General features: G+C 39.9%; 1 protein-coding gene across 1 annotated transcript in view; it reads left to right on the top strand.

Moving 5' to 3' along the window:
* Window positions 1-25,256, top strand: part of LOC117384187 (intermembrane lipid transfer protein VPS13B-like) — a 270,989-nt gene that overhangs the window by 119,007 nt on the left and 126,726 nt on the right. Inside the window, exons 28-32 of the mRNA XM_033981473.2 lie at window positions 1,450-1,564; window positions 3,875-3,941; window positions 5,315-5,587; window positions 5,748-5,904; window positions 6,272-6,386. Coding sequence (XP_033837364.1) covers window positions 1,450-1,564; window positions 3,875-3,941; window positions 5,315-5,587; window positions 5,748-5,904; window positions 6,272-6,386 — 727 coding nt within the window. The remainder of the gene's footprint in view (window positions 1-1,449; window positions 1,565-3,874; window positions 3,942-5,314; window positions 5,588-5,747; window positions 5,905-6,271; window positions 6,387-25,256) is intronic.

The following is a 25,256-nucleotide window of genomic DNA, read 5'->3' as shown; positions in this document are numbered from 1 at the left end:
TGCAGACGTCCCTTGTCCACTCATTTATTGTTGTTGTCTGTTTTATTTGGTCAGTCCTGTGGTTATAAATGATAAAACCATTGCTGCCCCTTGGAATTGGTAATGGGCCACATCATAACTTCAGAAACTTCCCTGTATCCAGGGAAGGATCTGAAGCAGGGTGGCCATGGCGTTTGCTGAGTGTAGAGCAGGTTGAGGTGTGGCATAGAAAGTCCTAGAGCACACAGAAAGTTATTCATGCCTGCACTTAAAGATGAATAGCTTTTACTTACTCACTAAATGGGCCCCTCCACTGCGCTCTCATCACAATCTTATGAGCACACACTGGGAGGTCATCCGTGTGCAGCCACCTCTCATGCCCATGGAGCCCGCTCCATGGGCACAAGAGGTGGCTTATACGGAGCTGCTCCTCCTCTGGGCACACAGCCAACCATCACTCACTCAGCACTAGAGCCAGTACCGGGACAGAAAGACAGTCTGCGGATAAAACAAGGAAAACGGGCATTGAATCAATTGAATTGTGCACCCAGAGACCCACCACCTCTACTGCGTGGGGCTCTGTAGATTTCCAAGTGTGAATTCAGAAAACAAACACGTCTAAATCAATGGTGTGTCATATGAATTTCTCTCTACCTAACAACTTTCCTTTTCTCATCGTATCCACAATAAAGCAGACATTCCTTGTTTTTCCAATTTTAATGTGTGTCTTGGATTCACTTAAAGGCAACAGTACAGTAACAGTACAACAACAACCACAACCTCAAGCTTGCTGTCCATTTTTCCCAAGCTCCCTGTTGATTGTGGGTCCTGTTCAGTGGAAACAATGAGGAAAAGTACCAGGCTTCGTTCAATACATAGTTAATCAGTGCTTGTATGGAGTTTACACACTTTCCCTGCAGTGGGTGGGTTTGTTTTTATAAGAGGTGCACTGAGGCATGCAGATACAGGCCTAAGTACTGATGAGAAAATGTCCAAGGCTATTGGACCAGACTGAACAGTGCATATTTAGTAGGTATGAGAACATCCATCCTCAAAATGAACAGATGAAAGCTATGTGGCTGTTTTCCTAGCTTACATTTTTATAAGCAATGTTAGATCGCGCTTGTGGTTTTGTATGATATGCACATTAATTAGATGCTTACATTGGGGTCTACTGTCAACTTACCATTACTTTCATTATGGCAAAGATGAAATGTGAACCTGTTTGCTTTTAGTGAAAAATCCATCAATGCACATTCACTTTTATTCAGTTGCAGCTCACAATGGACTAGGAAAAGTTGCTGCTTAAAGAGTGGGCAGTAGCCAGTCAATAAGCTATTCTGATATGATTCTGCCACTGCACCCATATTACCCATTGCTAGTCAAATTTAGCTGGATTAGCTTTTATTTTGTTATCCATTTTACAATATGCTGGCACTAAAATTATATTTTTATTTTGTATTTTGCCAGAAATCTGTGTCATCAGTGAACTTGAAGACTTGAGTGCCTCTGTGGATGTTCAAGATGTCTACACAAAGATCAAATGTAAAGTTGGCAGCTTCAACATCGACCATTACAGATCCAGGTACAAAGAAAAATCTGCAGTTTTTGTTGGTCACTGCTCCTTGTATGTCTTATTTTCAAATTAGCACTTCAAATCCATTATTCCATTATTGCAGCTGGAGAAAAGACATCTAAATGAGCAAGTGGATTGACACTTGAAAGAGTAATTGAGCACTGACTCAGATTTTACAAGCTTTTTCAGACAATTTCTTTGCCCGAGTTGTCATAATTAATCCAAAAAAACATTAACATATTGTTAGCAACTTAACCACCATCTGATGTTCCACTGCACAGTAATTTCTCCCAACCCATGGTCCAGTCTGTGATCTTAAATTCCCACTTTTTTCACTGTTCAAACCCATTGCTTCAGACAACTGGTGACTTAAGTTCAGCTTTTATTCCTTAACTTTTTAACACAGAGTGTCCCCGTCGGTTAGCTATTTCTTTTTATTATATCTTTACTTTTCCAAACACTAGTCATTATGCATACCTATTAAGTGTTCATCGCGTACATGTGAGGGATCAAGGATCAGGGGGTAGTTCCCTGCGCTCACTCTGAGAAGGTATTAAGATCATATTAAACCACTCCAGCTAACATCCCTGAAAATAGCTAGTGTAGACCCTGGACCCTCCGCCCTTATTGTGTTTCTTAACTGTTAATCAGCACTCCCAACTGAGATAGGATAATTGAAATAGATTTTGATTTGCCAGATTTTGAAATGACCGTGGTGGGGTCATGTCAGCGGGTCACAAAGGACTGGGGTGAGTGTTGGCTCTGAACTCAGCACTTAAAGTCTTTCTCAGACCTCCCTGTTGCAGTGCACTCAGTTGATTTATATGGTGTCAAGCCACATGTGGCACATTCACTGAGCACTATCTGCTATCAGCCAGCACAGTGACGGGCTGAGGGCCTGTGAGACCCTGGAGGTGTCGGAGGGCGTTATATCGGCGTAGTTTTCTCTCCACAGGTGTGTGTCCAATTGCTTCTGAGACAAAGCCAACCTTAATCACTTTAGTAGACCTCTCTGCCTTCTTAAGTAGATAATGGATCAATTTTCCCATTTCTAGGTTATTTCAGTTTAATGTGCATTTAACAACATGGTCTCAGCACACTTCGAACCATCCAGCATTCTGGCAGGCAGAAACACTCCATCATCCAAGTCCAGGTTGTAGTCACGGCTGTTTAGGACACAGTGGAGGACCTCTGGGCTCTTGGCCCACTCTAATCTGTATCATCCACATATACAAGGGAGCCCACAGGGGTTGGAGTCCGTATTAATCATCCTGAACAGATAATTGTGAAGTATGTCATCACCAGGCCAGGTTATTTGTGTGCTGTGGTTCAGATCAAATCAAGCTTGAAACACAAAATGTCACATCTGGCGCAAGCTTTTTCACGGCTAGAAACTTAATGGAAACTAAGAAAGTGCTGGAGAATATCGAGGTAAATATATAATTGAACCTCTGATTGGGACATTGCAGGGAGAAAAAAAGTCTGAGAAATCTGAAAAATCTGAAATGCGGGAAGTGCAGTAAAGACAGAAGGTGATTGATGATTGATTGTCTACTCCCCAGTCTTCTGTTTGGTGGGATGATTTGGAAGGTATGATGAAGTTTGATACAGGAAAAAAAATGCACTGCAAAGGACGACCAGTGACAGATCCCCCAAGTTTGGTCCAAGGAGCAGCTCACACAAATTGGAGCTGATGTTTTCCAGCTGCATGGCAAATGGCAGAAAGAGAGAGAGGATGAGTAGATGGAAGAAGTGGAACACAATGATGAAGAGATGTGTGTGTGTGTGTGTGTGTGTGTGTGTGTGTGTGTGTGTGCGCGAGTGCGTGTGGGGGGGTGTCGGTGTGTGTGTGGGTGTGTGTGGGAGGGTCACCTTATGAGAGAACAGATAGCCCCTCAGTTCTAGGTACTTTTCAGGTACACACCTAAAATGATATATTTTAATCAGTACCCATCCTGACTTTATTACTAAATGCATGTTTAATACAAGTGTTTTCATTTTCCACACATAGACTGTGAATGCAAGCACCATATTTTGACCAAACAAATTTGCCCTGTTTACTTTTTATATTGCGCAGGTGTTGCTGTGAAGGTGGTCTAAACTAAATGCCAAATTATTCACATGTTTTACCATTCAAAATGTATAACCTTTTTTTCTCTCCCCAGGGCCTGCAGGGTGCATTTTGTTGAGTCTGTGGTTGAGTTTTCTGTGCCTTTTCTAACTACTGTTGCCATTAAAGCGATGCTATCAGTGCGTGAAACATTGTATGAGTGCTTCCAGATGTTCTCAGTTTGAGCTTGGCCTTATGTGTCTCCCCAGGCCAGGGCAAGGCTGGCACTGTGGCCACTATGAAGGAGTCGTTCTGCAGTGCAAGGAGACAGCTGTGGTGAGGTCTCAGCAGCCATAGGCCTTAGCCTGCCACTCTGCTCCTAACCAATCCCAATTTATATGCTCAGCCTGGACAGACAGGGAAACCATGTACACTACAATTCTCTCCTTTCTCTCCACTGACTCCTGTTGGTTTAATCATCAAGCCAATGAGGTTTCGGGCTAATCCTTTCTCTGTGTAGGAGTATTTTTTCTTGACGATCCACTGATCAGGTATAGCTTTTTGACCACTAACAAGTTAAATGAATAACCTTCTCTCTTCACCATGGTACCTGTATCACATATTAGACGTTATCAAGGTGATGTTTTGGAAACAACACAATTGGCAAGTGTAAAAATTGTTTGACATTGATGGTGAATCCCTGGTCTGCAAGGGTTAGAATCAGAAGTGATGTGTGGTGATGCAACAACAGTATGGACAGCGGACGTTATAACATGCTGCTATAAAGTTGGGTACAGCAAGACCTGAGGCCGGTGGTCTAAATGCTATACCTGATTGATGTGTCTGGTAATGGTCTTATACATAAAACAAAATTGTCTGCTAAATGTTTTGTGGCAAATTTTGAATTGAGTACTCAAGAACATTGTATGTATAAGACTATTTCTTGCTTTTTCAAGTTGTCAAATTTTCCAAATCAGGTTGCTCTGATTTCAATAGTATCATTGATGACTTTCATGGATTTTCTTCTCTCTCTCTTTGCTTTCTGCTCCACTTCTGTGGCTGAATCCATCCATTTGGGACCACTTCTGTTTGCCCTGTCCATCTTCTCCCTATCTGCACCTTACCTCCAGCCCAGAGGAGGGCACTAGGAGCTCGGGCAGCTGTGGGGGAGTGGTCCTGTCTTGCACTGACAAGCTGAACAGACGCACTGTGCTGGTTCGACCCGTCAGCAAACAAGACTCATTCAGCCATTTCTCTGGCTTTTTTCCACCTGTAAGAATTACAATTTGTTTAATTCTCTTCAGTAATTTCTTCTTCCCCCTATCAACAGTGGACCAAATGTTGCTTTTTGCTCATATTAAACAAAAACAATACTTACAATTTTAAACTCAACTATTCTGCAATTTGCAGTGCAACTTTTGCCACTATTAATAGGTGTTATTCTAGACAATCCATACTGACCTAAACTAGAGCAAATGCACCTTTTTTCTTCATAAATGATGACTCTTATTAAAATTAGAAAGGCAGTGCTAAACAAGTTGGGCAGGAAGAGCTATTATGGCTAATAGTGGTGTAAACTAAATACAATAAGATTTGGCTAATCAACTTGCTTATCAAAAGCAAAACAAATTATTAAAATGCAACTGACATTGACTTTATGGTATATTATGCCCCCATTTCATGTCTTTCCATTATCTTGGACTAACCAGACCGCAGCCAAAGTCCTGGAAGGCTCCCACCAGCAACATGGCTTCTTGTCCATCACCTACACTCAGGCTGTCACCAAAAACGTTCGACACAAACTCACAACTCGACCCGAGCGTCTACCCCGGAGCAGCAGCACCACTGCTGGTCACAGAGTGTCCCCTGACCCCCTGGCCGACAGTGCACCCCAATATCTGAGAGAGATCCTGCTCACTGCACAGCCCTTTGACATGGTGCTCTCCTGCCCATTGCTGGCCACTGTGGCAGGGGTTTTTCAGGTAATCATTTAAACTCCAATCAAGACGTTTTAGTAATTTGTGCTCTCACATCTGCATAATTTGTTAGCCATTTGTTAGAAAGTTAGAATAACCACAGCTTTGGTTGGCATCACATTGTGTTAATTAACATAATGAACAAACATTCACCTTATTTCTCCAGACAACTGTCCCAAGACGTTACAGGGAGCGTGGGAAGTCAACTGGTCAGCCAATGAGAAACCACACACTGACCTCACGCAGCCTGCCTCTCATCTACATCAACACCAGTGTGATCCGGGTCTTCTGCCCTGGTTCACAGGACCAGCACTCCCCCGCAGGTCTGTTCAGACCTTGTTTAGTGGTTTGGGGTTATGTCACAGGCCAAACTGGGTGTTTTGAAAGCCTTTTGGTGCTGACATGAAAACCCTTGTCACAGACCAGACATAGCATAGCCACCACATTAGTATGCAGACATTTGTGAAGATAAATAGATGAGGTTGGATGAGCTAAACATAAAATTATTGTTGGAAAGCTGAGGAGAGGTTGTTTTGTCTGCATGTAGTTATGACTAACAGTAGAAAAGGCATCCTATTTTAGGGTCTGTTAAATGTATTTGTACGTTCTGGTTTCACTGTTGTCTGGCTGTAAACTTTATTTTGTATGCATGTATGTAATTAAATTTTGTGTGTGTTTTGAATGTTCCAGCTGATCCACTCTTGAAGAAAGAAGACACCCTAGTGTTAAAGCTGGGTTCTTTAAGCATGGCTCCACAAGCTGATAACCCTTTGACTCGCACAGTGTTACGGAAAGATATCTACCAGTAAGATACTTTACATATACACATATAATGTTTTTCTCAGCTGAAAGTATTTCAAACAAAGCCAGTGTTTCCTACCACTGTAAGATCATGCGTGTTTGACATGTCGTGAAATGTTGACTCTTTTTGGGTCCGAGCAGGTGACAGCGCCACATATTGCTTGATTGTGGTTCCTATTGACACAGTGCACTGATTGACACCTTGGGGGTCCACTCGGCCCTCCAGCTGAAACACAAGACTGTTGACACAAGCCCCCAGTGCCATGTGGATCAAAGCCGCTATGGCAGGGAAATTCTGCACTTCTAAAGGAAATGGCTCCACGCAAAACACATTTCTCCTCTATAGGCAACTACGAGAATCTGGATTGTGTCATAGCTGCCTCAAAACCGCAGCCCCACGGCATGTGTGTGTGTGAATGGTAGATATAGAGCTGGCAAACACATGTAATGAGGGAGATAAAAGTAGTGCCTAATGCTTTGTGCAGCTGCTAGTGAGATGTGAGCTGACACAAGACGTAAAACTGAGAAAAAAGGTGGACAACAGAGAGCACTTCAGACTTCACTGCAGCCTTCGGTTAGTGAAAGTGTCATGAGTGAGCGGACTGCACCATGCACAGAGACTGAGGGGGTCTTGGGCCTTTGGGCACGTCTGGAAATCTGTAACCATTAAGGCATCAAGATGGAGGAGAAAAATACAGTCGCTTCAACATTGTCCAAATTTCTTCCAGAGTATGCAAGCTATCTCCCTTAAAGGCTTTCATTTACTCTTTTGATCTATTAGAGCGCGTATGGGATTGATCAGTAACCATAGCTACTGTTTTGCAGGGACTTTTTGGACTTTTTTTAGTCTGCCTGCTTGCATGCATGTTTGCTGTTTGTCCTAGTTCAAGTAATACACTTTCCAGGATTGAATGTTTGTTTCTATGGACACTGGAAATTGCCGGCCATGTTCTTATCATGTCAAATGGTAAGTAATGTCCTGTGGCTATGGTCGATTTTTCATTTTTCCTTGTGATTTTTTTCTCCAAAAGCAAGTCAGTCCAGTCATGCAATTTCACCCCATATTTGCCTATAAATTTCAGATGCTGGTAGTTAAAGGACTAGTGGGTCTGCGGCTACTGTACCCACATCTTCTTTGCAGACATCGATGCCCTAACATGATGCTCCACCCTGAACTAAACATGCAGCCCTGTGGCCATGCAATTGACCTATACAAAAAGCCACATGAGGATCTCTGTTTTTAGCCAGACTACTGTGTTATATACAGCACATACAAGACAAGAAAAGTTCACATGTTTCTTAAAATGTGTGCAATCACTATAACATTTAGTCACCTCTTGAACCTCTACACACAGAAGCCAAGAGCCACTTCCCTTTTGACGTAAACCCCAGAATTATGCTCAACCACTTTCTCTATGTTCATTCTTTTAGTCCCAACTAAGCATTACACACTTACCACCTTCCCTTAGCTCAAGTGCCCTTCAATTTGGGGCATTCGCACTGACTCATATGATTGGTTAAGCTGCAAAGATGGACTTGTTGACATTTCGTGATAAGCGCTTGTGATTCTTTCTATCCGTGCTCTATCCAACAGCATGCTCTCCCAAGTAGTATAGAGAAAGTCATTGTGCGAGTCTGTAATCATGCAAACCAATGTGTGTTTACAATCTATAACCAACTGTGGCTTCCTTAGCCATTCGCTGCACTCCTGTTTTAAGTCCACCACTAATTACATCCGCTGTCATAATTCAATGACAGATCCAGGAGGCCCTGCAGGATTTTATTGTCCACTGTACATGTGATGATCACAATACCTCAAGCTGCGATTTACTGTAATGCCACCCTGCGAGAAGAGAGGAGCCAAGGCCAAAATAGCCAAGCAAGTGTAAACATCCCAGCTTAGGATATCTTGATAACTTTCCACCGAAAATGATTCTGACACACTTTGGATCTTGGCATGTTTATCATAGAGAGCAGATACGCTGCATCAAAGGAGGTAAAATAAACCCTTCTAACTGTAGGGCCACAGTGTTAAGTTGATATCCACCACTGAGCTCATTTGGTAACAATTAACACCATTTCATTTGATCTTGTGATGGTAAAACATTTTTCCCCTAAAGGAGTTGGTCCCAAGCGGCTCTTTTACGAAGCAAGAATTATGACACTGAGCTGTACACTTCCCCTTGCTCTCACTCTCCATCTTTACCTACAAGGCCGCTGTCAATTTACACAGCTGAAATCATTTTCCTGTCTTGAAAAGAAGGCTTTTTCCAGCTACACAAGCGTCTGCGCCGGGAATGTCCAGCACACATCCAGACCCCACTTTCTTGTGGTTTGAGCCTACTGAAAAGACTCACAGATCTTTTACTCTCCACTCCCAGTTTTTCTCATTTTTTCATTCATGGAACACTTAATTGAAAGCTTCTTGTAGAGTGAGAAGCTTAGGGTCAATAAGGACCACCCTCCTAAATACCCTGTAAGAAATTCAAGTCGCCTTTGTAAGGGCATGGAGTCAAGTGGTAGTTAAGAACACTTTCTGAATACATTCTTTATCTGCAACAGTAAATGTCAGATAATAACTTCTCATTAAGGCTGACTAGACTAAATTAACACTCTGTTAGCTGTAACCATATATTCAGCTGTTAATACAGTTACACTATTACATTTTCCATCAACGTACTGGTTCCTCGTTTTGCTAAATGTCATTAATATAAGTGGACATTTTCGTATTTCTCTAATAATGTATTTCAAAAGACAAATATCCTTCTGCCTCTCTCTGTCTCTAATTTGTGAGTTCAAATATCTGCACATTTTCTTTTTCTCTGAGAATTGGACTCTGCATATTAGGGCTGCAACTATTTATCAACTAATTTTGACTAGTTAACTACAAAAATAACTGTCATATTTTTATAATCGCATTGTTATCTGGAGTATATAGACACTAAAACCCATAAAAGACCATTTTATAACAAAGACAGTGGCATTGTTAAATCAAAAAGTTAAAAAAAAATGGCAACGAGCTTTATTTGGTTAAAAATGTGTTTGGAAAATCTAAATTTGTTCGACTAGTTAACTAGTGAAAAACATAACTGCTAGTAGACTACTAAAACAATCATTTGTTACAGCCCTACATCTCAACAATTTTTACTCTCTCACATCTTTGTCCCCTGCAGTTTGTCCTCTTGTAGCCATCTGCAAGTGTTGTGTTTGTGTATCTCGAAATATCCCAGACATTTCCCGACAGACAAACCCACACCTAGATGACACAGCTCTAGATTCCATCACACACTGCTTACCTCATGGTCCGTCTGAGAGGAGCGTCCTGCTGCTCTGTGGTTTATACTTGTTTTTCCTCTTTTGATTAGCGAACGTGCCGGTAGAGAGTGCCACTACGTCAGTCGTGATCAAGATGAGTTGACGTAATGCATCAACACACTCATTTATTAAAAAACAAAAAAAGTTCTCTTTTTCCACAACTGCCTCTCATTGTATAGGGATTGTATAGGGATTGTAAAGGGATTGCTTTACCTCAGACTAATGGTTCTCAAACTGTGGTGTGTGCAGTCTTCTTCCAATTCTTCTGCAGTTCTAATATTTGCTTAGAGTCAGTTCAGTGCACATTTATGTCCTCCTTTTGGTTATTCTTTAAAAAAAATAGCATAGCAAGTATGTAATGTACTCCCATTTTAGATATGTTTTAGCCCGTGTCTAGAATTAAATGGTCTTAGACCTGGTTTAGATCTCGTGGTACTCAGAAGTCTAAATATTTTCTTACGTGGTACTTGGTGTGAAAACTTTCAGAATCACTGCTATAGGTAAAGCAGTGTGGAGAGAATGAACTGCTGAATTTTTTACCTTGATTATATATATATATATATATATATATATATATATATATATATATATATATATATATATTTGTGATTCCTGTAGCCATTCACTGGAGTAACTGTATCAGGCGCCTGTGATTGAAATCAAAGTTTTACTACTATACTGTACAATGTGGTTCTTGTGAAAGTAAATCAAATATTTTCCTCTATCCGATTATGCATGATATAGTTGACCTTTGCAGGTGCCATTGTAAAGCCAAGATGTTATCAACTTGACAGTAACCTCTCACCTTATTATGCCTTATTCAGATTTGCAGTACTTGGACTCCTTTAGTACATTTAATGTTTAAACTTATTTTAACACATCTTCAAAATCCCCTTCTGTATTTCCCCTCCTTCTCTATTCCATGGCCTGGTGCTTACCTCACTGTCCTTTTCACCCCAAACATTTCTCTTTACATTTCTATCTCTTCATTTTTCCTCCTGTTATTTGTTATTTCCTCTCTGTCTTTCTTTCTCCGCTGTGTTTCTCCAGCGTTGGTTAAACTGGTTCCAGTCCCAAAAGTCTGTGGTCAGAAAGCCAACCCCTGTATTGCTGTTGAATGGCTGCCTGCTTAAAGCCCACATATATGTCCTAATAAGTGGTTGTGATGGGGATCTCCCTTCCACAGATAAACACAGCACGCTCCAGCCAGGACCTGGGTCTGTTACTAATAAAAATCACTGGCAGTGGGTTACGTGCATCCTCCTTGAGCTTCAGTAGCATCCGTGCTGCAGCCGGCTATGTGTGGATGGAGGAATAGAGATTTACATGTGTCCATGGGGATAGTAGGAAGACATGTAGTGCGTGTAGTGTAATATGTATTTTCTTTGCCTCGACTTGACACTAAGTGAATTCACCTGGTCACAAAATGATGGGAACACATTAGTTTTGCACTTCTGATGTTCTCTTATCTTTACACTGTTGTATTGATATATGGAGGTGAGAGACACTTAAAAGCTGAGTCAAAAGAAAAGAAAGAAGCCTCAGAAATAGATATTATACTTTTATCTTTGACTATTGCCAGATTGCCCTTATAGAACCACATTTTATATTTTTAGCTGAAAATACTCACATGCTGTTGGAGTAAAATTGAATTGTTCAGTCCATGGATGATTAAATGTTATTGAGTCAATCACAGATTTGAATGTATGCAGTCAATACATTGAAAACACTGCATTTAAAAAATATATACCATAATTTCCTCTGAAGAAAAAAAGTACAGTGTTTTGAATAATAGGCTGTGTTCACAGTAGCACACTAGCTAGCTTTTATTAAAATCAGAAGATGTAAAATAAACTACATATTAAAATTTGAATAAATTAAAATAAAGTCTACCCACTTATTGTTATATGCAGAATACTTCAATGTGTGGCGCTGTTTTAATATTTATTATGTCTCAAAATTAGCATTAGTGTTAACATTGAGACATCCGTCTTTCTAAACACAGAAGTGTCCTCCTCTGAAGTATTCATTTTATTTGTGTAGTGTTTAGCATGTTGTCAGTGACATCCACCCACAGTTCTCTGTCCACTGCCTGATCTTTAAATATTTATTCATTGTAGCGTGACTCTGCAACAACCTCATAGAGATACAATTGGACAGGAAGTAGTGACGCTAACAGTGAATTTGCCGGGAGCTATTGTGCACAGAGCCAATTGTGTATTGAAGCTGTTTAACCCTGTACAAACTCTACAAATATGTTCTTACCTGCATGTGATTATTTTACAAATTTCAAATCTAGCTGAAATTTTGTCCAAAAAAAAACATCACACACACTCACAATATAGTCCTTCAAAAGTATGCAGACTCCAATGCCACTGGTTGTATTTCCACATGTATTACTTCTTCTGTCTGATGTGTGAAGGTGAGGAATAACGCTGCTTATATCGGCTCAGTTCAAAGGTGTGTGGAGCTGTCGGGATGTCAGCAACACCTCAGTAAACTCACCCGCGTTCACTGAAGTTCACACAGTGCTCTTATACAACTGCTGCTGCGGCAAAAGCAGACTATTAAGGCCTTTCCCCCTCTATACCATTTAATCTCTTGTCCTCACGTCCAGCCTGTGCTTTGAATAACTTTTTCTTTCAGGATGTCTGGGTGACAGCTGTTGATGCCCCAGTCCTGCAGATTCATAAGAAATGCCAGTCCTTTTTTTCCACACGCTCTCAGCTGGACTCCGTCTTTCTTGTCTTCCCTCCTCATCTTTCTTTTCCTCATAAAACTGCAAGTTCCCAGCAAATGATTCATTAGATGCTTCAGTGCACACTTGCTTCATCACTCACTTTAGTCGACTGCCAAGTGCCCCATTTCCCCGTTTGTTTACACCAGCCCAAAGTGCGCCGCTTTGCTCCGCTACAGCAGCAGAGGATAAGAGCCGCTCCAGGCCACACACAGTGACACCCAGAGCCCACATGAGTGTACATTCACCGCACTGCTCCAAAACTCCATCATACACATTAACATACTGCTGGGTCTCTACTGTGGAAGCTTAGATTGTTCAAATTAAGATAGATTTAGATACAGTTACGTTTATGTATAGCTCTGTTTTACTTTATTTTGGTGTAGTACTTGATTTCTAATGTTTTTTTTATTTGAGTAATTACTGGGTTAGGCTTGGTTTAAACTCATTTTCATCTTAAGATTAGTTTTTTGTATTGTTCTTGTTTAGCCTAGATTTTGCCATAGTTTCATGTGCCACACTTAGTTTTGTCGTAATTCGGTTATTAGTCCTTTTTTTGTTTTTTCTTTTTTTTTTCTTTTTTTTTACATATTTTGACACTACTTGATCCACCAAAGAAAAAAAGTTTACTTTAACTGAACACAAATTTAAGTAAAGCATTTAAAAAACATCTTTAATTAAATTAATTTAATATGAAAATAATTTCCTTTTAAAGTTTTAGAGCAACATTTGTGTTGTGTCTCTGAAATAACCCAACCAGTCATGAGCTATTTAAATCAAAGTTGTTTTTATCACTTTTGGCCTTTACTCTCAGGGCTTTAATTTCCAGTATACACTCTTACTCTTTTAAATTTTTTGTTTTTGTGAAAATGTGCCAGCATGTCATTAACACTAAGCTGTGGGCAGAGCCAAACCCACTCGCTAAATCTCTTTAATTGCTTTGAAGCATTGATTCTACTGAATTTTGGTAGCGGTATAGTGATGTAATTGCTCTATTTTAACCCTTTTTATGTGTTAAACACTCAAAATTGTAGCCTAATTGTTTGCTAATGTTAAGTGCAGCACTCTGAGGAGGAGCATCACCTCAAATATGCAAAAAAACATCAAAATCTGACTTTTTTTTCACTCTAAATCACTAAGTTCTTTGCTTTTCTCGACCAGTGGAAGATGAAATAAGGCCGGTTTGAGGGGTCAGCCAGAATAAACATTGTCTTTTGTCAGTGCAGCAAATGAAACACCTGGTGCTGTGGAGCGTTCATGACATATTTCACGGTGCCTTGACACTTGGGATTAATATAGCATCAAATTGGTTTACAAATGTGGACAGCGGCTGCACGGAGTAAATCAAACACCCCCTTTTTTATTAAAGTTTGTCTCTGAATTTATGCTTTGAATGAGACACAATGACCCACATGAAGACAACAGATAACAGTGCACTGGGAGGGCTTAATGCAGAGAGGAAGTGAAGATTTAGTCTGTATGTCCTGGAGTGGCTTTGAGGTGAATCAGATCCCTCCTGTACTTATTTTCACAAAAAAAATATATAAATAAAAAGTACTGCAATATTTATAAGTAATAGTAATGAAGATGTAAGAAATATATTTTGAAAGTTTGTATTGCACTGCTGTAACTATATTTCACATTTAATCATTATCAAGAGAAGTCATTCAAATGTTGCAGCTCAAACATATGATAACTGCAACTGAAAATATCTTGATCTGTTTTATTATTATTTTATTATTTGAACTAAAGTTACAAAAGCAGCCCATAGGAAACCAGACGAATGTTAGCGGATTTGATCTTTGATCTGTGAACCAGAATACCTGACCGCTGTGTGCAATCAGACCAACCACTCTCCAAGACTCTCCATCAGTCTTTGTAAAGGCCCTGACCACCATTTGTTTTGATTTAAAGCACTCGGAGCATGTTATTGAGCTTAAATTGGACCAATATAACTGATTTGTGGCCTCTATACATCATATCCTAACTTCATCATATGTTTTTTAGTCTATCTCTCTCTAGCTATCCATCACTGGTGTTATTTGAACCACACTCTTCACATTGTCTTGCTGCTTGTATTGATGGGAAGCTGTACACTGCATCTTGTGAGCTGTGTTGTGGTGTCTACTGACTTCTGTGTACGGCTTGTGGCTCATTCCGTAAATATCTGTGGGCCCTGTGAAGTTATTCTCAGGCCTGGCACTCTGTGAGAAGATTGCACCACAACACTTGTATTGCTCGGGCCTGCACTTAGAGGTTTAGGGAGATTAGGGAGGGGGGAGTGAAAACCCCAACCCCAGGCTTTTGCTATACATTTTTATGACCATTTGATGCATACGATTTTGAAGTTGTGTTCTGGAGATGGAGGGAAAAAGTAGGGTATTAGGACTCACCGCAGCTGAATCAAACAAGTAAACCACAAGCTCTTTTTCCACTTCGCATAGCCACTCGAGTTGAAGGCTTAGTGGATGAGATGTGCGTCTATTGGTCCAACACTTCTAGCCAAAACCTATTACATGTAAATCAATTTATAAGGAGCAGTGACATTTATTTAATCTCCTCAATTTTGTCAATGTCTCTGATTGGTAAATTGCATGGAATATAACTGTATGCAGCCTAACATTTGGGTCTTGTCTGTGGCTTTTCTAATACAGGCCAGCCAGTTATTTCTGCTTCTTTAATTATATTTGCTAAATTTTATGGCAAAATCTAGAGATCTACTTTGGTGTCTACTTTTGTATAATTTGAATATTTCACTTATTAGTTAAATCTGTGTATGACTTCTTACTTTATTCTTTGGCATAGTTTCATACTATATGGCCCCTTTGAGATGAGTCTTTGTATATATGTGTGTGTATATATGTATGTATGCATATATGTATGTATGCATATATGTGTGTGTGTACACCCCCCCCCACACACACACACACACACATATATATATATATATATATATATATATATATATATATATATATATATATATATATATATATATATATATATATATATATATATATATATATATATATATATATATATATATATATATATATATATATATATATATATATATATACATATAATAGGTATATATACATATAATGTATGTTTGTTTTTTGTTTTTTTTAGATCTGTGCTTACTTGCAGGATTCCTATTGAATACCAAGTCATTTAATATGCTTTTGCTCCATATGCTGATATTGATACATTTTGGAATGGTTAGTAAATATGAGATTTTAAGCTCTCAAATGATAAGCCACATGCCCAGGAACATAGAAGTTTTTGGATGGATGACAAGTGGGAATATGAATAGCAAAAGGGACATTTCCTGCTGCTGAGCCCCTTTGAGATGAGTCTTTGTATATATGTGTGTGTATATATGTATGTATGCATATATGTATGTATGCATATATGTGTGTGTGTACACCCCCCCCCCCCCCACACACACACACACACACACACATATATATATATATATATATATATATATATATATATATATATATATATATATATATATATATATATATATATATATATATATATATATATATACATATAATAGGTATATATACATATAATGTATGTTTGTTTTTTGTTTTTTTTTAGATCTGTGCTTACTTGCAGGATTCCTATTGAATACCAAGTCATTTAATATGCTTTTGCTCCATATGCTGATATTGATACATTTTGGAATGGTTAGTAAATATGAGATTTTAAGCTCTCAAATGATAAGCCACATGCCCAGGAACATAGAAGTTTTTGGATGGATGACAAGTGGGAATATGAATAGCAAAAGGGACATTTCCTGCTGCTGAGACTGTTGGAATTTTGAAAGGGTTGAAGCACATAAAGATTTCACCAAACGGTTTTAGAAGCTTGTATATCTATAGTTAAAAGACTTTTGATTGGTAAAGTCAACAGAGCATTTCCTTGTCAGGTGTACATCCATCCACTGCTCTTTGAAACTCCACAGAACTCTTTATTCCCATTTGGTGGCATCGGAAGTGACAGGCCTTGTTTGAGCGCTTCCCGGAAAGCACTCTTGTATTTTGGCATGTTCCTGTCAGTTGTGCCGGGATACATGCTGACAGAGGGGAGCAGGATCACCCCTCAGCTGTCCCATAGTCATAAAGGCCAGTATCCAGGGGTTGGCCACCTGGTCACTCTGCTCCATTCCCACAGGGGACAATCAGACCATCCTGATGCAGGATATGAGGTTCTAAGAATACACATATTTCACTAACTAGGAAGCTATGTGTTCACTTTTGACTGAGTTCAAGTGGGTGCATGAATCTCTAGAGCTGGTTCCTCTTTCGCTGGTGACATGTTGATGTGCATGCTTCCTCTGAGGTTGGAGCGAGCTGTCACTGGGCTGTCAGCAGATGGGCTGTCCCATCATAATCAGTAGTAGTCCAGACCAGGTGGACATCCAAGGGAAAGTATAATATTAAACAGATAGGAGGGCAAGATTTCTTGGATTTAGAGAGAGGACATTTTGCTCTCTTAATGTACATTTACTCCATTCTATGTTTTTTTGGTTAGAAAATATCTAAGCAAAATACAAGTTAGTGTGAAAGTGTTTTATGGCAAAAAACAACAACATATAATTGCCTGGCAATAGAATTATACATGCCTTGTCTTTACAAATAGAATATCTTTTTGAAAAGCTCAAGCATCCCTTATTAAAACAGTCCATGGCTGTGTGCGTGCAAGCTCCATTTCTAAATGGCATTTATCAGTTGGCGGCACAGTAAAACATTGACCAAATGAAAAGCAATTGAAAGTTGGAAAAAGTAGCGCAAGGGAAAAAGCCACTCCAAAAGAGCAGGAATGTACAGATGCTTTCAAATGTCCATGTGTGAAGCCACAAGCTCTTCTGCGGCTCCCAGAAGTCAATGAAAAGCCAGTGGCATAATTGCCTAATGCTTGTGTAATAAGAGGCACATTACAAGCCCAGGAGGCCCGGCTGACATGAAAAGACCCGCAGCTGCTGAACTAACCTTCTTCCTTTCGCTCTGCACCACTTGTTTTTACTCACTATCACTACCGATGCCCCTTTAGTTTGAAACTCTTTCTACACTCTATATGCACACACCGTTCTCCTCTTGATAAACAAATGTGGGACATGGAAATGAGATGCTGTGTCTTGTCCTTTGTGCTCCTTCTGAAGTCTTACTTAGTTTGGTTTAATTTAAAGCTATAATTCTCAAACTTTACCCAGTTTCTGTAGTTTGAATTGTTTTCATTAAACCAAAAAATATCTGTTAAAACTCGAATTGTCTAAAAGTGATGTGGTTTCCTACAATAAAGCATAATTCATAGAACACATTACAGAAACTCATTTATCAATAAAATACGTTAGCTGTTTTACTAATTCATGCTATCTTAATTCTCTTTCCTATTTACTAAGCTTAATTACTACTCAACTTTTTAATTAATTTTGATCGGATAGACAACCATAAGGCATTTTTCAATCTTCATTTGAGACATCCTATGAAATTGCTAATGCCATAGAAGATTGTGCTGACCATTCTGACATTGGCCTTGTCTCAGTAGTAGATTACTGATTGTCGTTTTGTCTGACAGTGGGATTACTTCACTGGTGTGTTTCAGAGGACCACAGACACCTCTCCAGTGGTGGTCTGCTTTCTACTATGTACACACACCATAATATCTGTCCAATCATCACCCCCTCCCATGACACTGTATCACCACCACACATGCACGCTCCTCTGTTACACACATGTAACTGGGGTCATATTAGCAAGAGAAAAACACTTTGCCTGATCTATTTAACCAGAAATGAAAGCTCTTGCAAGCGTTCCTCCTCCATTCCTGGGTAATGACGACAGCGCAGTGTTTAAAGCGTCATGGTCGCCCTTTGATATTTTTCCATCTTTACTGCTAACTACCAAGAAGGTGCTTTTTAGGGCCCCATATATGAATAGTGTGCTAATGGTCTGGGGTTATTAGCATTTAGCATTTAGCAAGACATTTTTGAAGGAGGAGGCTGAGAGCACTCCATATGAAGGGCACATGTTGGGGAGACGGGAGGCCAAATACTGACACATCACAATCTGTCACTACACACCAGTGGAGACATGCACATGTGTTCTTCTGGCTCTGGGTGAGCACATTTCTGGTGATATTCTTGGTGATTAAGTGTATGACGGGATTCACAGATGTCATTAGGATGGATACTTTCTTTTTGTCCATGTTGAGCGAATCAGAACAATCAAAAATAATTATGACAGTGTTCTGAGGGAAAGAGTCCTTATAAAGTAAAGAGTTAAAGTGTTAGCAGCATTAGCACTCTTGCTTTGCAAATGGAATATCCAAGTTTGATTATGAGAATATATAGTGTTTATTTTGCAGATTACACTATTAATCCACCTGCCATGGGATGTCCTCCCTGGTGAATAGTCTCAAATTTCTACCCACAACTAATGACAGGTTTATTCAGCAGCATGGCATGTAATTATACATTCAAGACTCAAACATTTGAAATGTACAAAATATTTGTATAAGTCAAAAACTAAAACCTGCTTATAGTGTTTTATCTTTTCATCTGAAGACTTTCCCCTGTCCTGTACACAGCAGCATGTTCTCTTGTTTTTCCTTGTATCCCTCATCTGTCCCTAATCACTCCCCCACACTCCTTTCTTAACACTCTACACTGCTCTACTATTCTCTCACTTTACACTGCTCCACTATTCTCTCTGTCTTTCTCTCCCTCCTTCACCCTCCTTCTGGTCAGCTCACAGGATGCTGTAGTGCATTTCCTCCCAGTCGGGCCACAGGAAAGAGGCCAAGTACAACTCCATTTGATGTGCCATCTCCCCTAATTCTTTACACCTGGACACTAGCTACAGAAGCCTCGCTCAGCACCCGCCCAAATGTCTCCTCCATTCCTCAATATTCCCCCGCAGCTCTTCTTTTATGTCCCTTACAGAAGGCACAGGGGGTTGTCATGTTAGCATCTCTGTCATATCCTGTTACAGTTTAATGAAAGCAAGCCTCTGATTCTGTCCTCCTTGTGTGTTTGTAATTTTGTTAGCTTTTCTTATTTTCTCCTGTCTCTCATCTTTGCTCACCCGAGTGAAGCTACCTGCAGATGTTTGGACAGCAGCATGTTGGTCAGAAGTTGAGACGTTGTACTGCTTGAATCCTGTATTTTATGGCCCGAGTCTGTTTAGAGTTGTGGTTTTTCAGGAGCCTTGCCTTCGGGGGCCACTTCCTCCTCACTGTTCAGGAGTCAGGATTACAAAACACTGACTGGCAGGAGGGCTGTATGAGGCAGAACAAAAGCTATAGACGAACACTAGTACAAAATGACTTGACAGGGGTATGTATCAGATAGTTACCCTGATTTATTTTAATGTAAAAGACAAGCATACAGTTGGTTACCATTTGTTTTGGCATTGATGTATAATCCACAAATAATTCTGGCCAGTGGTCCTTTACAATTATGGTCTCTAACAGGATTCAATACAAGCATTTCAGAATGATCTTCATCAGCTACTGTTATTTCTTCTTCCCCTGGACAAACCACATACAGTCAGTCACTGCCAGTGTTCGTGGAGACAAGTGCACTGAAAGATAGTCATGACACAAAACAAACTTTGATCTTCACACAAATTCAATTATATTCATGATAGAAAAGTTTGTATTGCCTCAGTATCTCTCAAAGAATTATTACATGATTTGTACATCAGCCATACATCAGCGGTACATCATTTGTACATTAGTCGTACATCAGCAGTATAGCTTTGGTTTTGATCACTGTTTGGGGGGGACAAAGAAATTTCCTGTATAGAAATGTCACTTAGTGGTTTGGATGAATGCAAGATTCGTTTCAGCATTATAAACAATATCTCGGCTCTCATTCAAAGAGGAGGAAGAATTAGTCGGTTTAGGGAGCATGTGTGCCCCAGATTGTAATTATTTTATGCTGTTTTTTCTTGCTGACTTTAAAGTATTTTGGCAAGTCATGAGAATGATGGATGCAGATCTGTAGTCCCTAGGACTCGTCTCAAATTCTCAAAGTCCAAAGCGGATCTAATTAAAATGGGTGATTTTGACATACGTTTTTAATTCCATTTTGTGGGGGCTTCTAGAAGCAAGTTGTATTCAGTTACATCTTGCCTTTGTTTGGTTGGAAGAAAGTTTTTGAATCAGAACAAAATGTTTTTAAGGTCAAGGTTGCTGTGAAGAACCTACTGTTTTAGCTATCTCATTACATGTTTGCTCAGCCTGCCCAGCTAAACCTGTAGCTTACATTTACCTCATCAAATATGGCTGTCATCTACTTGACATTGTTTAGGAAAAAAATTCCATCTTCATCCCCAAAATGCACAAAGCCTTGATATGTAATCTAGTTGCTTTAAACATTTGTCAGATTTCAATAATTGCAGTAAACAGTGTGTAATCAACTTCAAAGTGCACTGCCAGGACTTGTCATTTAGACAGATAAAAATGAGCATCTTCGAAAACATGCACGACACGCCTGTTATTGTATGTGTGCTAATGTGAACCAGCCTCAAAACACAGCGAGTTGTCATCAATATGAAAGTGAAAAAAACGGTAGTGCTTCAAGCTCCTGGATCCATAAAGTGGGCCTAATTTTACAGCTCTATAAAACACCCTCCTTGCTGCTGCTAGAATTAAACTATTTATGTGCACTAAATCACAAGACTGTGCCGGACACGGCTAGGTCTAGCTATGTCTCAGAGTGTGTTCACTTTTCTATTAGGGTTTTAAGGATTATTAAATTGATGCTTGGGTTGTGTTTAAAATACTATTATAACTTCACAGCTAGCTACTATGCTGGCTTCAGGTGCTAAGCCTGTAAAAAGTGTGGCTCCTTGAATACAAAAAGGGGCCGGTATTATAAAGCAAATTTAACAATGAAACATCCATCTCATCCATTTTTATTTAATTCTGTGCTGTAGATAATATTTATCTTTGAGTGAATATGAGTCTTTGTTTGTTAATGGAGCCTCTTTTAAATATTCACATTTTCCTTTTAGTCATTTGCAAGAATTCATTAAAACTAAATATTAAATGACTATAGAATGAAGTTGGGTTACGTCATGCTGAAATCACTTTGTGGGGACCTAAATCTGGTTTCAATCCCGGATTAGAGGAAGTCAGTGAGGCCTTCGCCTCACACCTCTGCTCAAACTCTGCCTGACATGTTTTATAAAAGAGTATTATGTCCACATACAACATGGAGGGGAAGCATTTCAGATCGGCTGCTATAACAGAGGAAGTGCACTCTAGAAGAAAAGTTGCAGCTTTGTCAGAACCACAGAAACACTCTATTTTAAATATCAAGCAACAACAAAATTAAAATAGTTCAGATATTTAGACAACAATCGGCCTCTGAATTCAAGGAGGTATAGATCATTTAAAGGGTGCACATATAATTGTATGAAGTAATGCAGTCATTGTCTTTAAATGTGATTCAAGAATGCTGTGCGCCAGGAGTGGTTCACAGGTAAAACTGAACAGACCAGTGCTGATGATGTTCATGCCTGTGAGGCTACAGTCAGACTGTAAGACTTAATGCATGGTCACACTAAATACTGAACTTACTCAAGCTATGTCAAATATTCCAGCTAATTGGACAGCCTATAAATTGTGTGTGTTGTATTTGTAATTGTATGTCTTCTTATTAAAGGTGCAGTATGTAAAGTTTATGGTACTTAACTAGCTTGTCTACATGGGTGCTATGCCATTATTTTTTTTTGAAAATTCCACAGTATGGCGTTCAACTGATCTATCTTCATGGAGACAAGCTGTGAGGCCGCCGGGGCAAATTACAGATTAGATATGTGAGGATACAACCCTTTTCTGCATGAATGTATGTTTTCAAGGTCATTTTGAGCAGTAAAAACATATTAAATAAATGCAAGATACATTTAACTGTTCACCATTCAGAGAACACAAGAAAAACAGGAGGTGAAGCCTCCACAGGAAAAGTTATATAGTGCACCTTTACATTGTGTAGCATTGCCTCTGCATCTGAGACTTGTTTTGGCCATTCTCTAAAGAAAAGGAAAATCCATGAAATATCTTTATACCTACCCTTCCAATTGCACAGCAGATCGTGTTTTTGATGGTGTGAAGTTAAACCCGAACAGAAGCCCAAGAAGATGAGGGCGACATGTGCACGGTAAAACCAATGACTCTTGCAGGACCAAACTTCAGAGAGCCAGTCTGGAGTCATGTCAATGCAGTGAGTGATGTGCGGCCAAGAATAGTGTAATATTGCGGCTTCAAAAAACACGTTAGCTTCATAATGTGTTAATAAATGATCCAGAATCCACATTATGACTGCGGCGCACTATAGGAACTTTCTGTACAATGAATCAGAGAGAATGATGAAAGAGGGGAGCGGTCAAATTTGTATAGTCACTGGCATGTGCGAACTCCACTAAACACATGTGCCCGAGCCAAATGAAATATCTGTACGGCTCTCATTCGTGGCTACGATTCAACATTAGATCTAATGCAAGAAGCAGGTTTAGAATTCAATATGCATGATGGGACTGTAAATTACATTGCTCGACTGACGGCTTTAACAGGTTGCCATGGTGAACATATGTTACCCAGGGTCTTCAGTGCACTCCATGTGTATATAACTGCGTAGCATCTCTGACATATTTAGTGAGACATGGCTCTTCCTCCTACCTGACTGATCCTGTACTCAAGGGTGGTATAAATTTGTGTATACAAGTAATAGTTTCCTGCGCAAATCTTGTGTAAATATGACATAATTGGTCGGTAGGTCTTTAAAGTGCAATCATCGTAATGAATAACTTCTGTAGGGTGCAGCCTTGTACAGATGAGTAATGCTTTTTTTGAGGCTAAAAAAGAACATTGTCTGTGTCATGGGAACTTGTTGGTACATCATGTCAAGTCAAAAGTCTGTGTTTTCTGTTTATTGCGGTAAATATTCGATTTGTTGCAGTTGCTGCAGAAATATTTTTGATCTGCCAAATGTGATAAATTTGAAGTATTGTGTTGCTGTTGTGTTGTTGTTGTATGTGATATTTAGGTTTTTTTTTTACTCTATCCATTGACATTCTTTATACAGCTTTTGGAGTGACTTGGGTTTATTTTTTGCTGACTCTCTGTTCCAGGCCGCAACTTTCCTCCCATTTACTCCGAGGTCTCCCCACGTTCTAATTCACAGCCTTAATTACTATAATTGGTAGATGCAAATTAACGGCAATTGGACTTGACTGGGGTCATAAATCCAGTGCTCAGAAGTTAGCGACTTGCTGGCAGTCTGTAGCGGACCACCGTGGGCAAGGGGTGCTTAACTTACTAAGTAATTGCAAGTTTCATGAATCATAATGCTTCTGAAATCCCCTTCAGCACGTACACTCAAGCCCAGAAGGTATTAGGCCACAGGGAGTCACACAGAAGTGAGCGACAAGCCACCACAACTATCAGAGACTGGGGGATATGATGTTTGGATAATTGGAACAATTCTGAATCAACCTCATATGACCACTGTCCTAAAATTCAGTTGAGGGCTGCCACTGTAGAAGAAAGTTGCATTTGTAGTTCTGTATGCAGAGAAATTGAATTTGGGTATTACTGGACCAGTACATTCAGTTACTTGGCCTATTCTTGTGTTTGGATGGTGATAGGAAGCTACAGCCAAGCACCCCTACTTGGACCTTTAAAAAAAAAAAAATCTTTTTGTGGTTAAATAAAATGGTTAGCCTGGTTCATGAAAGTAAAAGTAGCCATCGTGACGTCCAGTGTTAGCATTTCACATGGCATATGTTCCCACAGTTCAAATATACAGTAGTTGGGTTTGGTTCAAAACAAAGAACCTGGAGCGGTCATGAAGTGTAGCACCTCTATGTACAAAGCTAATTTAGCTTGACGATGTGGAATTAAGGCTGAGATGTGAATGAAATCTCTGGTCAGTGTGTATGTTGCGTGGGAGAGCAGAACCAGGCCCCAAGTCTCAAACACACTCATGTATGGCCCTGCCTCGGCCCGAAGTGTAAGCAGACAAGTATTGCATGTGATTTTTGGGGGAAATGGAGTGAAAAACAGGTCCTGGGGTTGTGGGTTCAGGTTGTGGCTTTGAGAGTGACGAGATCCAGAAGCCAGCGGCACTTGGTTTTACCCCGGTGCTTCCTGCCCCGCTGGCCTGGGGCAGAGGGCGATGGGAGGGGCTTGCACTGCTCGGAGAGTGAGAGTGGGAAAAGTGGTAGGCCATGGGGAAAGCTAATAAGGCCCAGCTCACCCTGCAGCCAAAAGATCACCTTAGCATAGCTCCTGCACTCACAGCCACAAACAGAACTGCAGAGGCGATGCAGCCTTGAACTTGAGTTAGCCCCAGAAACCACAGTATAGTAATCAGGGTAGACCACTTAACTTAAGTAACTTCTTTATTAATACGTCTGCGTGTGTTTTTTGTTGCCCTTAGGCTTAAATATGATAGAGACAATCATTTTTATATTGTGTGAGTAGTTTAATTTGAATAAGATAAAGCAGAGTGTAGTTGTAAAAGCTTCTCTGGTGTTTTCATTCAATTAAAATAAGGTTTGCTCAGGAACAAGGGCAGAGTTGAGGTTGAGAAATATTCCTCCCCCTCTGCTCCCCTTCTCTCATCTGTGAAAGCATGTCATTTATGACTTGTTATTTTGATTTGGCTCCATATTTTCCACATGCCGGTGGCATGCAGATGTCCGGTAATGGCATGTGTGAGAGGCTGGACTGTGTTCCACCTGCTCCTCTCTGTGTTTTGAGTTCAGTGGTGGGCAGTAAGAGCTTTCCCAAGGCTTT

Source organism: Periophthalmus magnuspinnatus, chromosome 16, assembly GCF_009829125.3.
Source record: "Periophthalmus magnuspinnatus isolate fPerMag1 chromosome 16, fPerMag1.2.pri, whole genome shotgun sequence".
NCBI classification, from domain to species: Eukaryota; Metazoa; Chordata; class Actinopteri; order Gobiiformes; family Gobiidae; genus Periophthalmus; species Periophthalmus magnuspinnatus.
Note: the sequence above shows the minus strand (reverse complement) of the source record. Positions and strands in the feature narration are given on the sequence as shown.